The sequence below is a fragment of the Siniperca chuatsi genome, linkage group LG15, assembly GCF_020085105.1.
Source record: "Siniperca chuatsi isolate FFG_IHB_CAS linkage group LG15, ASM2008510v1, whole genome shotgun sequence".
In the NCBI taxonomy this organism is placed as follows: Eukaryota; Metazoa; Chordata; class Actinopteri; order Centrarchiformes; family Sinipercidae; genus Siniperca; species Siniperca chuatsi.
Window position 1 is genome coordinate 23449053 of NC_058056.1, and position 17842 is coordinate 23466894.

Sequence of the window (17842 nt, forward strand, 5' to 3'; positions counted from 1 at the left end):
AAACCGCCTGGTGCACACAGAAATCATTAATGCTGACCCTAATTGTGCCAATTCCAGCAGCTCAATAGCTCTAATTACAAGGCTCTTCACTGAGGCACTCAAAAAGCTGCTGAACTGTCATCCCAAAATATCTATAGGGACAAAGACAGAGAGAAGGGGATGGGGGGGGGTTACCCATTTCAGCAAAGGGTGACCGGATGGCCCTTTTCAGCTTTTAAAAGCCCAGTTTCTGTGGATTGAGGGGTTGCTGAACTGAAGCTGGACACCTGCACTCAATACTCGGCTCCCCTCGCTCACCCTCTTTGGTCTCTCCATCTTCTTTTTTAACTGGCTTTCAATGGGCCACACAATTTATCTGAAAGGGAAAAGATGGAGAAAGAGAGAGGACACAGGACGTGGGAGCCAGAAGTTGAGAGTTTGTAGGACGACTACAGTGTGGGACTAGTTTTATGAGTCCATTTAGAAAGCTTTCCTGTCAGACTGAACAATAATGCAGTGGTGAAGTATTCAGACCGTTTACTTATGTAAAAGAAGCAATACTGCAATATTAAAATACTCCCATTACAAGTAAAAGTCTTACATTGAAAATGTCACAGATGTAAAAGCGGAAAGCATTATTAGCAAAACGTACTTAAAGTAACAAAAGTAAACATTATATATTATTATACATTATATATTATATATCATACATTACAGCCTACTGTTGGATTATTATTACTGATGCATTAATGTGTAATTACCATTTTACTGGTGTAAATATTTTATATACACTGTGGGTTAGTTTAATCTTGTAAGATCTTGTAATTTTGTAAGATCATGTTTTGTGTGTAAAATCTTCATCTGGTATGTAAACTGGTGACTAAAACTGTTAAATTAATGTAGTGGATTAAAAATTATAATATCTCCCCAAGAAATGTAGACGTATAAAGCAGCATGAAATGGGAATACTCAAGTACAAGTACGTCAAATGTTCAAAAGTACAATACTTAAGTAAACGCACTTAGTTACATTCCATCACTGAATATGATCAGAAACCGAACACTATTTTATATGTACACGAACATTATTTTATATGTAATTTTGCATACATTTGCTTTATTGTGCTATATATTGATATTGGTAAAACTTACCAGCCTTCCTCTCATTCATAGTGTATCATAAGCAAACATGGTTATTCACATTTATCATGTATGGTCATATCATGCCATCATCAAGCAGGAATTTATTAAATTTTATTATTATTTATTACTGACAATCTTGTCAAATCAAGAAATCCAGACTCCTGAGGCATACTAATGCATTTGTGTGTTGCAATAAATTTTAAAAAGTGTTTATATTGCAATTTTAAATCGCATTTTTTAAAGGACTACATATTATTTATTTTGAAAGAATGTCTCCATGCTGAGTTCTTCATAGTGATCAGCTGCTCTTTGACTCATAAAAATAAGTTAAATTATGAACAATAATTAGAGATAAAGTGGCACACACAGGCTGTTTTTGCCCAATAAACCACTGAATCCTCATCCTTCCAACACACACACACACACACACACACACACACACACACACACACAGGCTGACCCCCTGCTAGCTTGTGACAGCTATTGACTTTACTCAATAGATGTTTTCCATTGTAACCCAAGTACGCAGGCTAAATGTCACGGCAGCAGGATACTCGGCTATTATAGAGCATTATGTGTCTCTGAATGGGGATGAGAACCTAGAATTTGACTTCACAATTGCTCGGCCATTGTCCCGGTTCTCAAAGACTGATGATAATACACTGAGTGTCCCTGCAGCTGCTGAGTCTCCTGCTTCTCTCTGACTGACCACAGCAGACTTTTCTCCTCCGTGGAGAGTTAATCTTGGACCAGTTAAAGGTGGGCGTGGCTTCTTTTTAAAACGCCATCCCTCGCTGCTATTGGACAGTTGGGAGTGTCAGTCAGTGCTGCTTCTCCCTCCTTTGCTTTTAAATGAAGTTGCAATGGATACAGGCAAGACTCAACCTGTGGAAGCCGCGATGAACAGCTGATCCTCCCGCAGTGGATAAAACCAATCACCATGGTCACCGCCAAGTCATGATTTCTCATCCCACGCGTGGCACTATGTGAATAGTTATTGGAGAAGTAGACAAAGGAAAATAACTAAAAGGAAAGTAGAGTGGAGAGAGTGAAGGAGTGTTTTTGGAGCGTGTTACTTTTTCACGGTTTGGACCTGTTGATCATCAGTGTGACAGACACAGTCTACCTGCCGCTGCCTGCTCTGCGCTCACCGACCATCAATTATGTTATTGTCAAGTTTTCTTCTTTTCACTTTTTCTCACTTTTTGGCGCCCCTGTTTCTCTGTTACCTGCCTCAAGTCTCCGCACAGAAGGCTGGTTCACGGGTGAGTGCGTACATGAGTGTCTGCTGGTTCACACTCTTGTTTAGATATAGGATAATACTTTTATTAAATGCGAGCACCGTGCAAAATAAATAGTGTGCCATATTGAATACAGTGTGAATATAACGCGTATAGCGCTAACTATTTCACCTTCCCCCCAAAATATACCAACTATAATCTGTAACTTCCCTGTTTTTAGACGGCATGATTTATCGCTTTGTTAAATTAACTGGACTTTAGGCAATTCTCAGGTGTTTAAACTAAAACCTTGCTGTGAGAGAAAACTATAGAATTACAGAAACACGTGGACATTATAAAAAAATTATTGGTAATAATAAGTGTTGAGGTGTATTGTGCAATTCAATTCATGAGACTATTCATAACTGAGTTTTTGTCCAGACCAGGTGTAAAACGGAGGGTATAAAACGACCTTAATCGGTGATTTTGCAGTACAACAAGTACAACAAGACTCCTACAAAGCAATCAATAAAGTCAACAAACGGCGTCAAATTCAAGGACTTTCCAAACTGAAACTCAGTGACTCAAAAATAGCATGTTGTAGAGGTGTGCCATAAATAAATCCTGCCTATATGCAAATGAAATACCTAATTTATTACTGATTATCTTGCCAAGTAAAGAAATCCTGCTGTGCAGTAAGTAATGACTGATAAGTAAAAGTTACAATTTAAATGCTTTGGAGGCATTGTGGTGTTTTTCTTAAACCCACAAACTATAACTACCTAACTTTCAAGGACTTTTCAAGGCCTATATTGTATTTATTTTGGAAAAAAATGTCTCTATGCTTAAGTACTGTGGGTTACTCAGTGATCAGCTGCCTTATTCTTCCAGAAAGACATTTGGGCTGTTGATGGCTGTAATTTTGAGACTTGTTCCTGAAATGTTCAGCTGACCACGTTGAGTGATTAAAGAAAGAAACTCTAGTCTGATCTCTGTCTCTATCCAGGTGGGTTAGCAATCTGTGTCCTTTTTGTTTGGAAAATTGAACTTATGATACTGCATTTATGTGTAAGACATGATATCCGGCTATTTCAAGGATACAGAATATAAATGAAGGTTATTCAATTCACTTTGATCACTAACCAGCATTTCCTTCACCACAGTATCCCAGCTCTTATCCCTTCTACTTTTCTAGGACCGATCTTTGTCACTGTCATGTCTCTCCATCTCTTTTTTAAAACTCTTTCACACATACTGCTTTATTTGTTCCCCTCTTGTTGAAGCTTTTTCACAAACACCAATGGCACTGTCCAGGAAGAGAGGGAAATAAATGATGGGGAACAGCACTGTTTCACCGATGCAGTGTAATATTTGTGGTCTCACATATTGGAACTATTTCACAACATCTTTGAAACCCTCCCCCCTCCCTCCCTACACAAGACACTGTGGTCAAGATGGCTCTATGGAGTCTTTGCGTAATCACTTCTCTGTTACTCGCTTTATAATTGTTTTCCTACTGGCCAAATAATGAAAAAATCCAAGTGAAGTGTTGTGATTTTATTTGCTGTCATACAAGTGAGTTTGGCGTTTGTTGTATTCATTTTGTGACTGATTCAGGTGGCAGATCTGTTAGGAAGTTTAGGAAATCAGAAGAAAGGTGATTTTATTGGACCTTGACTGACAACCTATCTGAGCTGTTGCTGTAGTGAAATTTTCCAAACTGGAAAACTGGACTGCTGTTCTTCTTTCTTCCTGTTCTAGTTTTAGTTAAAAGGATTTCATGCTCCTCTGCAGGCTGAGAAACTATCACTCTCGGCCTTAGGAAACCTTTTCAAAACCACACTGGATAAACTCCAACATACAGGGTGATGTCAATTTTAAAACAAGGCTGCTTCTTAATCGTCGAAAACTTGACACTTTAGAGACAAAAGGAATAAAATGCAGAAAACTTTCTCCAAGATTCGGTGAACAATTGTAGCATCTCTATCAACTTTATCCCCACAAGATTAAACACTCTCTCTGCATCCACTTCATCCTCCTACTGGCCTGGATTGGGCTCAGAGAAGGAATAGTCACACTCGGCTTGCTGCACACCCCCACTCACAACCCAGTAGATACTTTTAACATTGCTCACAGCTGCCGTAATACCAGAATTCACACCCCCACTTTCCACATTGATATCAGGGGTGAGAGCCTGAGCTAACTTCACTGCATAGCACGGCTCCTTTCTCATTTCCCTGGAGGCTACATGATGAAGTGCAAAAGTCCAACATTTCTCAAAACTGGGGAATACGAGTAATTGGGACACTAACAAAGCTTTAGACAATATAAACCTTTTGCCTTGTGATTGTTGCTGTTCTTGCAGTTCAGATAAGTCTGTCTTTCCCACTACCTCCTCATTCTTGAGTGTAACTTTGATGTCTCCTTTATTGTTTTAGCAATTTGTTCATCAGCTAGAGAGAGGGCAGCACCACTCAGAAGATGAGGATGTGTGATTATGGTTAAGGATGGTGATCACACATTGTTCTATGATGGTAGTGTAACAGTCTCTGAATAAACTGCCAAGGCAAATTCAAAGGCAGTAGTGATCTCATCGAATAACTTTTTTATGCATCTTTTTGTAAAATGATTCTTTTTTTTTTTTTTTTTTTTTTTTACAATCTAAGAGGATTAAAGTTCAGATCTAATTGCAGGTCTTAATGACTGCAACAATATTTTGTAGGTTTTCTGGTCCTTAGTACCAGGAATGATCTGTCTAACAAGGCAGGTGGTGGGCAGGCTGGCAAAGTCTTATTTCCTCTACAATTTTTTCCATTAAGAAATCTGTTTCCCAGGGGGGATGTATTCAGAAATTAGGGCTAACAAATGAGGATGCCATCCACTCTTAGCCATCTATCCTTAATCCCCTTCATCAAATCAACCTGTTGAGTGCTAGGGATGGGATGAGATGAGCAGTCGACCTGCATACTTTGGTGACAGCGTCAGTGGAGACTCATAAACTCATTGAAAAACAAACATAAACAGCCAGGCCTGAGTGGCAAAGTAGCCAAGACTGCATACCTTCAGCTTGGGAAAGTAGAGCCCCGGTTCAAAAGCAGGAAAGCCGTTTTATTGGTGTGAGGTAGATCACAGCCACAGTGCAGGTGTGAGTGGTCTGCATGTGTTTGTGTTGATGCATGCAAGCATGTGTGTGATTGTTGTATGGTCAGCTAATGACTCTTAATTATTCTTGCAGTCCACAAAGGAAAACTGCAGATATTAAAAGGAATTTTGATATTTAAAAGGCAAATTCACCCCAAAATGGCTATTAGTGGTGTGTCATACATGTTAGGGTTTCGTGTCAGTATCTACTGATTCTTTATAGGCTCATCATTTTCACTGGAGAGGTAGAGATAATGAGAAAAAGTTACACCTGCACACTTACTCCATGCCACACAAGTTTAATAATGACAACTTTTTGATCTACTTGGATCCTCATCAGGTCAGAATGTTGGAAATTTGGAAAATTGGAAACCGCACCCATATTTATACATCATGCACATCAGAGCTCTATGATGGCCGGTGTGGTTAACCATCCAAACCGCCCAAGGTGATAAACATTCAAAAACAATTAACAATTCAATAAAGTGCATAGAGGAGAAGGTGCATAGAGAAAAAAAACTTCTCTATGTACCTTTTTCTATGTACTGGTGTTTTCAATTTTTCAAACATTCTGACCTGACGAAACGGTGTCATTATTAAACTTGGCAGTAAACTTAGGTGTGGCATGTAGTAACTGTGCAGGCATAACTGTTTTTTATTGACGCTGTTTTCTGAAAGCCTTGCACCTACGTAATGTGCGTATAATCTTAACTGTAAAAACTCATATCACTTATGTTTCTCTTACACTTAAAAGAAACAGCAACGAGTTTACCTCCTCAAAGGGAATATGGCATAATGAAAGAAATCAGGGAGTGAAGTTTAAGCAGATGAGGCAGGTTGAGAGAAAGAGGTGTTTCCACCAAAATGGAAAGCAAAACAATGGATAGAATAACAAAATAAACACAGAATGTGTTTAATTTCAGCAGATTAAGGATATAATGAAGAATCATCCAAAGTTGTGCCTTTTCTTTGTAAGTATTTGGCTACTGGACACTGGATATAATAGACTGGAGATTTAGTATTACATCAAACTGTAGTGGGTTGATACTTTTAATCAGTAGCATTTTACAAACCCATCAACTCATCAGTGTTGTTGTCATTCTGCAGGCTGGACAGCAGCAAATTAAAACAATGATGAAGAAATGCAACAAATGGACTGGATTTTTAAGGAATCCTAACCATTCCTGCAATGTGCTGGGAACGTGTTTGTCAGTACTTGGGACAGCTGTTAAAATGAGAGCTCTCCAGAACAATTTAGATAAAGTAAGGGCTAAAAGTGAGGATATTCTGAGCTACATACAGAATAGTCAATATGAAAAGGCCCAAGACCCAACAAACCATCTTGCCTTAATAAGAACGCTTTCTTACAGATCACGGTATGAGGGAAACAATGTTTAATGCAAACTTAAAAAAAGGGATGATCTCCTGATTTTATCATGACAACATAGCATGTAGGCTTCTCTGTAATCACTGCCTTTCCAAAAGATGTAAAATATTTTGGCAAAACTCTACTTTTCTATAAGTGAAAGCAGAATTACTGATTTAGTAAGCATGCACATAGAATTATATGTACATTACAATGTACATACTCAAAGGAATAAGATGAGTTGTAATGACTTACTTTTAACCTCTGGACATAAAGTTGTGTCAAGGAAGACCAAATCAAATTTTAAAAAAGCCATTACAAAGAGCTTTGATGGAAATGAGGGATAGATTGAAGAAATAGAAATAAAAAAAATAAATAAGTTGAGCATGTGTGCGCAAGTGAGTAGAACTGTACTGTTACCTGTATTACATACTATTTTGTAGACATTGTCATGAAATGAAAGAGAGAGAGAGAGAGAGAGAGATAGGGGGACAGAGTGAGAAGTTTGTCCCTTATCCGTACACTGGGATGCATAGAAGAAGAGCTGTTGACCATAATCACGCAGATGTGCAGTGCACATTTCTCCATTTAGTCTTTATGGGAAAAAACATTCTTGGCAAAGTGATAAGGTCATAGTTTGGCATCACCGTCTTCTGTGAAGGGAAGTCATGAAATACAAACCTTTCAGATTAACTTTGTCCTGACTTTTTGTTCAGCAGCAGTTTCTGATTAGGCACTTAAAGGAAAAATCCCTAAAAACAGTTATTGGTTCTTTTGTTGTACGGTGGTGTGATTTTGAATACTGCTGCAACAACAAACATATGCAAGATTTTGCTGTTCTTAGAAACTCGCTGTTCCAGCTTAGAGTAGTGCTATTGAACAGATGATGGAAACCGCAAACTCAAAAAAAAAAAAAAAAAAAGGCCATAGTATTACCAAACTCGTACTTTTCTTCTTCTGAAGACCATTGATATCGAAAGCAAATTCCATGGCAATCTAGTCAAACATTTTGATGTTTCTTGTGTATAAAGTTGGCATACGACTTAAGGGTGGTGCTAGAGGAAATTTCATTCAATTATGGAGGAATTTTATGCCAGTCTGTCTGTTAGATTTGGACATTTCTTGTGCTGAAGCTGAATTTTTGGCCAGTACTACAGGAAAGGTCAGGTGCTCAAGAGAAGCAAAATTAAAATGCTTGATCCTCTTGGTATCAGTATTTTGCTCAGTAAATTTCAGCATGTCCATTAGATACTGATATTTCTTGTGTACAAGTGCAAATTTAGGTGCATTGATGATCCTAGAGAAAAGATTTGGGGTTCATCAGAGCATCAGGATTTGTCCTCTGGGGACCATGAATATTCACAGTCACTCACTTGTCCAAGAGAGTAGGTTTTTTTTAACCTGACGGCGAAGCTGGACAAGAGGTCATGATTGACTAAATAGGAACCATCCTTTGGGGGTCAGGGATATTCAAGCCCGATTTCATGACAGTCTGGGTAGCTGATGAGATATCACGCTCTGGATGTACTGTATCTCTACCATCAATGGTAAAAATCTATAATGAGCAAGACCTTTTTACTCTGGGAATGTTTTCTAGTCTACCACTTTGGACCAGATGTAAATATCTCAACAACTATTGGATAGATTGCCATGAAATTTTGAACAGACATTCATGGTCGCCATAGGACAGAGCCTACTGACTTTAGTGATTCCCTGACTTTTCCTTTTGTGCCACCATAAGATTGACATCATGGGTTGTTTAATGACATGTCGCGACAATTGTTGGATGGATTGCTAAGATTTTTTTTTCAGACATTAATGATCGTCAGGAAATTAATCTTAATGACTTTGGTGATCTGACTTTTCATCTATCACCACCAGCAGGTCAAAATTTTCACTTATCCTGTGAAATATCTCAACATCAGCAACATGGATTGGCACAAATTTCAGTACAGACATTAAAGGGCAATTTTTAATCTGGTATTTTTAAAGCTGGGCGGTATATTTTTATATATTTTAGGGTCTAAGTGACCAATCTGTACAAAAAGTTTTGGAATTGGCCCAGTAGATCGTCTCAGCCAGCAGCCGCGAAATGGGCTGCAACGAAATCCTTGGGGGCAATTGCGCCAGAAAGGATCCCTATCCTGTAGAGATCATTTCCGTAATGTTGTCAGACACTTAGAATAACAATCTGAGCCTGTCTGCTGCAAAAACAAGCACTTTTAGTGGATATACTTTTGACAGGTGCAATTGACCCCAAGGATTACGTTGCAGCTATTTCGTGGCTGCCGGCTGAGGCGATCTACTGGACCAATTCCAAAACTATATCTTTACTGTACCTATTAGTCATTTAGACCCCAAAATATGAAAAAGGTTTAAAAATACCAGAATTACCCTTTAATGGTGCCTAGAGGATGAATCCTGATGACGTTGGTGATCCCCTGACTTTTTCTCCATGGCCACCATGAGGTTGATATTTGTGGTTCAGAGTAAAATGTCTTGACAACTGTTGGATGGAATACCATGCAGTTTGGTGCAGACATTCGTGGTCTTTACAATGAGCGTGTGGCTTTAGACTCTTAGTCTTGCTAGTTACACATTTTGCCAAAGCATCACACAATCATATAGGGAGAAATCATATGAAAGAAAAATTTAATGCAAAAAAATCACATCTATTCTGTGGGAGTTGTTAAGAGGCATTCTGGAAAATGAAGGAAATCTAACTGAATTAGAATAAATGCGACAAGTTGAGGAAAATAGGGCATGCTAAGAAATTACATGACAACTTTAAGTCCAAAATAATTACAGAATTCCATTAAATGTCAAACAAATTTCTTTTACTGAAAGCTTCAGATTCACAAGCCAAGGCCTGACATGACTAGACACCTAGGCTCCACTTATATTTCACAGGACATTGACAGATGGCTTTAAGGGTGACTCCTCCGATGACCATTCAAATTGCTTACATATGTCGATTCCCTCTGATAACTGCGTAATCAGCAAACGCATTTCATGCTCAGTTTCAGGGCTTTCTAATCAATGTAATGAAATGCAGTCAAAGTCCAGCTCTGTGATTTCAGGCCAGTGAGCTCTACGCACGGATCACCACTACTTCACTCAGCATTTGATTTCCTCTGCAGATCCTCCTGATAGTTGTGGTTTATGGGGTGCGTTTGCATTTACGTAATTATCTAGTCCACTATGGGAACTTGCTCTTTGTAAATTCATTGTGTTAGTGACATGCACCGGCTCTTGTTTAAGCGGAATACCGCCTGTTGAAAGAGTTATGGCTCTCCGTAATCCTTCAGATTATCAGGACGGCAGAAACACTTCCTCTTCCCTATCAAACTAGCTCAGCAGATTACCCTCTGCTCTGCCACATATTTAATAGTTTCCTTTGATATGAGCGAGTGTGTGGTCTCTGGCTTAAGTATGCAATGGTGGTGTGGAATCTATTGTAATGTGTGATGGACGTGCACGCACACACACACACACACGCACACACACGCACGCACACACACGCACACACACACTTACTTCGTGGGAACAGCAGAGACAGCCGACTGTTCTGTAGCCAGGATGTAGCATTAGTGACAAACAAGGAATGTTGTTAATCAGATTTAGAGCCATTTCCGAAAAGGAAGAACACCTCCCTCTTTCCCTTACTCACACTTTCATTTTGATTTCTTTACACCACTTCAAAAGAAACATAAGGAAGTCATCCTTCTCATTAATCTTGTATTTAATATCCTGACCATCTAAAGAGGAAATCTGATTTCAGAATTGTGTGAAATAGTTTTTCAGATGTATTAAATCTGGAGTTTAGAACCATAACAATACATTAAAGCTGCTAAAATCAATATATTTATATTAACAATGAATCAAATGACTATGCGTAATGTGAAAGGGGTCACCGGTAGTGATAAAACCACATTGAATTATCACCCAACTCTGCAGTTCCCCTCAGCTTTACGCAGTGTTTTAGTGTCATTCAGCTCATTGTTGTGGTTTTCTGACTTGCAACTTTACTTAGCAGGTGAACATAGTGGAATATTTAGCAGCTAAAGAGCCAGTTACTTCCCTCAGGAGTTGGTCAAGACCAAAAACAGAGCTAAAAGAGAGTGAATATTGGACTTACATTTGCTAGGTGGCCAGAAACACGACTCAAAATAAATGCTAATGATGCTCTGTGCCTGCTGGATGAGTATATAAGGAACCATTCGCCAACATGTTCGCCATATCATCTTCATAATATGTCAATGTTGTGTGTACAGCTTGTTAACGCTGCCCCCAAGTGGCCAAAAAAACTTAATTCAGGTTAAAAAACAATGGTACAAATTAAGAAAGCATAGATGACAAATGGCAATTATACTTCGATGATTCCATCACACAAATTGTAAAAACCCAGGTAACACTATAATGCTGCCTTTAAACATGTGGATAACTGTCAGACTGTTTTTCAATCAGCAGAGTCAACAACAGACTGCTTGATACTTCAGTTAAGCTACAGACAAACAGAAACCTTGTTTTTCTTTATAGTTCTTCATTTCTTTGTAGTTTCAGCCCAGTGAGAGAGATGAAAGAAAACCAAAGGTTATTACTTTAAACGTTAGTGTTAAAAGTCTCTATCTTTCTTAACTCTATTGCTCTGAACTTTCTCCACAAGTCAACTTTAAAACTACTACTTTGCCAAAACTTTACCTACCGAAACATGACAGTAATTACATAAAGAGGTAAAATTAAAAGAAATGGTGGAGTAGGGGACTACACTTTAATGTTTTAAGCCCAATCCCCACCCTCCTGCTGCGAGCGGCACACACTTTGCACCTCCTGTGTGAAAGTTGTCCAGCTCCTTAAGCGCTTGCCAGTTCACAACATATTAGAACTGTGTTTTAAGTGTTTTAAAGGGTTACTTTGAAAATGTTAAATTACAGGGTTGTTTTTTCAAGACAAAACCCAATTAGAAATTTAAAAGGAATAAGGGGGAGGAGAAGAAAGTTGCAGCTTTTCATACATTCCTTTTTATTTTCTCCACTTTTTTTTATAACACGGTTAAGTAAAGTGTGTTAATGAAAACAGCATGAGGGATGGCATTCACTTTATAGATTTCCTGAAAACTAAATGCTAATTATCGGACAAAAGTGATTACCTCGGCCCGTTAAAAGCACACAACAGTACACAATTACCCCTGACTTTGGTGGACAACTTTCATTGGCTTGTTACCTCTGTGGTTGGCTCACTTTTATTCTCCTTTTCCTCCATTTGACTAATCCACTTGTTGGCTAGTGAGGGAATGCCAAAAATGCCTGGTGATTAATGACACAGGGATGCATCAGATGGCTATATATGTATGTATTTATGTATGTGTTTGTTGTTGTTGTGCCCAAAGGGGATAATGAGCCCATCACACGTTAGTGTGGAGCTGGCACACAGAGCTCCCTCTCGCTCTGTCACACACACACACACACACACACACACACACACACACACACACACACACACACACACACACACACACACACTCTGATGTGTCCCAGCTTGTAATGAATCTCCATCTGTGCATGAAAAAGCCTTTTCCTTGGAAGCAGTGATGTCATTCATGTCAAGGTGCATGTTCTCATTAGTTAAATAGAACAGACATTTTTTCCACTACATAGAATCTGATTTAACCATCCCTTGTGATATCAAGTCAGGGTAAGTGTGTCTCTAAGTATGCAAACATCAGAGTTAACTCCTTAAGACATTTAGACAGTTTTTAACAGCCACATGACCTCTGACAGCACAGACAACTCTCCAAAAATACGTCCCTGAAAAATCATCTCTAATTAACAAAGGAAATTTTACTGTGAAGCACAGATTAAATCTGATCTGGAAAATGATGCCAAAATCATGCTGAAATTTCGTTAAAAAAGTATGCACCACAAATTGTCTTGTTGTTAAGTAATTAAGATGTTTCAGTTACAGTTATTTGGAAATGAAAACTCAGAGCTTTGGCAGAAAGATTTTAAAACTAACCAGGAGTATTAAGTAACTCTAATGGGTGTGGACTGGTAAACTATAATTTTGAGTTTTAACAGTGACATCAATACAGCCGGTGATTTCCAAATGCAACATCAGCCTCAAGTACAACTTGTAGCTTACTGGAAGTCTTTGCTGCATGTTTGAAACTGTATCTCTCTTTGCAGCTCATAAACAGTATTGTATTAACACTCCAAAAGGCACAGCTGACTTTTTATACAACCTTCCTCATAACAGAAAGAAACACACCATGACATGATTGTTCGCTTTAGCTTAGCTTATGACAAGCCGCAACTGCCACCACTACTATACTTACGAACATCATTAATTGCTAAATCAAAAAGGACCACACCAGTGGGTTTGCAAGTTTTAGCTCCTCAACTACAAATCATGTAGACTTTACATTTTTGCTAAAAATTTTCAAAAGCAGGCGTTTTAGATTTTGGGCCACATTTTTCCTACTATAAAAAGCACCCAGTTGTTTCCATTCCTTACCATTTGTATGAAAATCGATATGTAAACTCTTGAACCTTGTTTGAGTTGTGTAATGAATTATAGTGAACTTGTTGTGTTTTAGAAACCTTAATGTACTTTTCTACTGGCCATCTACTGATTTCCACTAACTTCCATACAATATGAATATCTACTAGCAGACTCTTAAATGTGTTGGTAATACATTGAGAGTGATTTAAGAAGTCTGCACTACATTACGTCATGATGAGAGTGTAACTTACAAAATTGTTCAGACTTTGTTCACTGTGATGAATCATACAACTCGAGCAAGTTTCAAGAATCTGCTAATAGATTTTTATACTATACAGAAATGAATCGAAACCAATGGATGGCTGGAACGATAGAAAAACTGAAATTTGTAAAAACACAAGAGAATAGTTTGCACAATTAGCTTAGATGTAAAGTGTAAGTGATTTGTAATTAGTTGGATGAAACATGCATCACCACTGGTATGGTCCTTTAAAAGGGGAATTCCACCGATTTTATACATCAAAGTCTGTTTACAAGTCTTGGGGAGTACTACTGCAAAAGTTGTATAAAGCTTTTTGTGGCACCAGAGGGAGATGCGCTAAGTCTGATGTGATGTCACTTGAATCAGCTTCAGTTGGGGCTGAAGACTACAAGTTTGAAAAAATCTGGAATTAGAAAGAAGTGAGCTTACCAGACCTCTGTAGCCATCTCTTCATCTCTGCTTGAGGCTAGCAGCTCGAGGAAGCATTAGCCGCTACTAGCACAACACATCTAAATCTCCGACTGAACTGTTGGTGGTTGAACATTGTGGGTAATGCAGGTTTTGACAGAAGATGATATCTCTGGTTCTGCTGCATAGAATTTGGTCCAAAACTGTCCATTATGAGTCTGACAATGTCATAAGTGCAGAGCGAAATCAGTGGAATTGTCTTTTAAGACACGTACAGTGTTTGAGAAATGGTTAGTTGGATAAGAAATATAAATAAATTTGATGCTAGTGTTGTGTTCACCCCAGAAACAGGACTTGTATTTGTCAGACTTTGTCCACACTCTTCTTATTCCCGTAACCACAGCTCTGGTGTATCTGGGATATAAATCAGCTAACATGTTGTTAAACAAAATTTTAGCAAGCCTATTCCCTACTAAAGGGAGAGCTGATAAGTATAATAAAGGTGGAAGTGGGATCAACTGTTTATATTGTGTTATAGGTTTGTTTTTATACCCAAATCTGCCCAAAGAAATGGGCTCTACCCTATGCACATTAAGCCAGTTGAACTTTATTGCATTTACTGTAGGAGACGTAATCCATAGATTTGTTTACTACGTTGTTCCGTTTCACATAGCCTGCTTTTCCCCCATCAGACCTTTAAGCGTGCATATATAAAAATGATTATTTTCTAATCATATTCTTTTTTCTTGTTCCACTGTTGTGGCTTGAGCTGGAACAGATTCCCTGCCAGTGACGGTAAAAAAAAGAGACCATTTTGCTAATGCTGTAATGGTTGCACAATGGGGGTTGCATTTCACTTATTTTATGAGTGGTGGAGAGAGAGCTCAGGCTCTGTGTGCTTCTGGCTGAGATGTGTGTGTCTGAGATTGTGTGTATTTGTGTGTGTAGGGGGAATTTGGCTTGTTAAATGTGAGAATCTCAGCGCTCATTGTTTCCCGGTCAAGATATCAGTACCAAACCATCGTGTAACTCCCCTAGTGTTTTAACTTTAGCTCATCTTTGCATGATGGCCCACCAAAGAGATGAAGTCAGAGGAGGATACCATGTCCTCACAATGTAAGGGGATTTATATCTATGCTGTCTCTCTGTCCATTAAAGATATTTCTTCTTGTTCTCCTATTTGGAAATTAAAGAAAGAGCCTCTGAGCGGTTGTTAAAGTGAAATTATTCCCTCAGGGGCACATTCGATACTTATTTGGAGCTTTGGCCTCTCTGTAAATCTTGGATGTGCTGCCTATTGCACTATGATATAGCAGAAAGTATGAGTGAGTTTCTTCCCACAGGTTTAGGTAATTAATGTTATTTTGAGTATCGCGTGTTACTCAGCAGATCCAGCAATAGCTCCTGTTACATGTTAGTCTGTTTAATTTAGATGTGTTTGTTTGGTTTTGATTATGAGACGTCAGGCAGGTCTCAACCCCAGCCATTATTGGCATAACAGGAGGGGCTGTTTTCCCTCAGGAGATAATGCCAGGTCCCGACATCCTGGCTAATACTGTAGCAGCTGATTGCTGTCAAACAGACCTGGGTCAGACAGTAACTTAAAATAACTCTTAGCATTTATTTTAACCTCCTTAAGTTGCCAGATGGGTGGGGTTTACCACAGGACAATTCACATAGTATTTGGTAAACTTGAAACCACAGAAAAGTGTAATAATGTTGTCAAATGCTTTGCTGATTGTCTGCAAACTACTTTGTCTGGCGCTAAAAGACAAACCTCACTCATCTACAGTAGTTGTCCCTGCTAGTTAAGAGAGTTGTTTTTCAGATACCATGTGATCCAGGCTCAGTGTCAGTCACTGCTGGTGTGAGTGAACTTTATTTTGGCAGTTTTCAAATGTGAACCATGTGCACATTTATTGTATTGAGGAACACATGTAAAGCAGTGGTCCTGTAGAAACTATTGTGAGACTCAATCAGACCTGAGAAGTGGCTGGGGTACAGTGCAGAGAGTCTGAGTCAGCATATTAGATTAGATAGGGTTTAGGTTACTGTCTGCTATTTGATATTCTCTCCAGGAGGCTTGATTTTTCTTTCTTCATTCATTTAGATGTTTTTGTCTCAGTTGTTTTAATCTGAAACAGTTCTTTGGCAAGTAAGGTTACGCATAAGCAATTTAGGGATGTATTAATAGTTTTTAAATTACATTCTGTACAGTATATTATACAGCTCCCCATAAGGATTTCATCAGTAACTGGTCAATTACCATTAGCATAGTTCAACATTTTGGGAAATATGCTCATCCACTTTCTTGACGAGAGTTAGATGAGAAGATTGATACCACTCATGTCTGTTAAATATGAAGCTACAGCCAGCAGGCAGTAAGCCTTGGATAAACAGTGGAAACCGCTAGCCTGGCTCTGTCCAAAGGAGAAAACATCTGTCTACCAGCACCTGTAAAGCTCACTAATTAACACTTCATATCCAGTTTGTTTAATCCATAGAAAAACCAAAGTCTGAGAACAAGTTGTGTTTTTTCCACTAAGAAATAGTCCAGCACATAACCGTAAAACCGCAAGTTGTTTTTACACATAGGTTTTTGTATCGATTAAACAACTGAGATATAATGTGATAATCAGTGAGCTTTAGAGGTGCAGGTAGGTGGATTGTGTTACCTTTGGACAGAGCCAGGCTAGCTGTTTCCCCATTTCCCCCCCAGATATATGCTAAGCTAAGCAGCTGGTGGCTCCAGCTTCAGGCAGATATGAGCGGGAGAGTCAATCTTATTCCTTAAAGACACTTAATAATTAAGTGTCTTTAATTGAGTGTATCTGGTATAAATTCTTGTATTTTTTGTGTGCTTTTTGTAAAACTGTAACCAGTAACTTTAATGCACGTATGAGTTTTTTTTTATTTCAAGCAAACTTACTTGTATTGTATCGAATAATAACTTGCCTTGATGAATTTACATGCTTTTACGTGTACATATCATTGTAAATGAGACCTACTGGACAGTCACCATCTACACCTTTAAAAAGTGAACAATCAGTTCAAAATGTTCCTGTCAGTATTTGAACCATATTATCCTACCCGTAAGAGTAATTTAATTTAATCTCCAACTCAAGTGAAAGAACTCCCAACCATAAATTGAGAAAGTTTTTTCTGATCTACTGGAGTCTCTGGTTTCACCTTTATGGGAGACGAGTCTGTGGGTGGGACAGTATGACTAAGAAATGACTACATGTGGGAGACTTGGTAGGAGTGTTTATTTCCACTTACCGGACAATGCCGCCTCAAAATCTGTGATTTAATGCTTTATTATGACAGTGGAGGTAGAGGGGCTGCATCCATTAAGGTTGTGAGTCAGGGATGGGGAGGATGGGTCAGTCTGTGGGCAGAGGCCAGACTCTGTGGCTCTTAACCTGGAGGACCTAAATCACTTTTTTAGAATGGCTTACTTTGGGTACTGATTTAAGGATTTAACAGTTCATCACATAGACAAACTGCTTTCCATCTACAGTACTTTGGCTCAGTCAAGTCCACTGTTTTTAACCACCTCTGCTGTGGAAGAAACATGTAACTCCTTTCCTATTTTCTTATACTTAAAACAGAAAGTTAACATGGTGGTTCTCTACACTACTTGTATAATGAAATAAATAAGAAAATAGCCATATGCTTCTTTATTCTGGGTGAAAAAACAGATACAATATAGATACATGCTTTCTTCCGACTACTGAATTATTCTGTCCTTCAGCGAAGCCAAGAGGAGGACACGCAAGTTAAAAATGAAATGATGTGCTATGTTTTCCTCCCTGTCTGCACT

At 38.6% G+C, this 17842-nt stretch overlaps 2 protein-coding genes across 9 annotated transcripts in view; one reads left to right on the forward strand and one right to left on the reverse strand.

The window, feature by feature from the left end:
- The window catches only part of ccdc177 (coiled-coil domain containing 177), a 40648-nt gene that overhangs the window by 15685 nt on the left and 7121 nt on the right, over positions 1 to 17842 (reverse strand). The window lies entirely within an intron of this gene.
- smoc1 (SPARC related modular calcium binding 1) overlaps positions 1982 to 17842 on the forward strand; it is a 52390-nt gene continuing 36529 nt past the window's right edge. For all 8 annotated transcript variants that reach the window (XM_044167486.1, XM_044167488.1, XM_044167485.1 and 5 more), the window contains exon 1: positions 1982 to 2386. In XM_044167486.1, the coding sequence (XP_044023421.1) occupies positions 2285 to 2386 (102 nt within the window). In that variant the 5' untranslated portion in view covers positions 1982 to 2284. The remainder of the gene's footprint in view (positions 2387 to 17842) is intronic.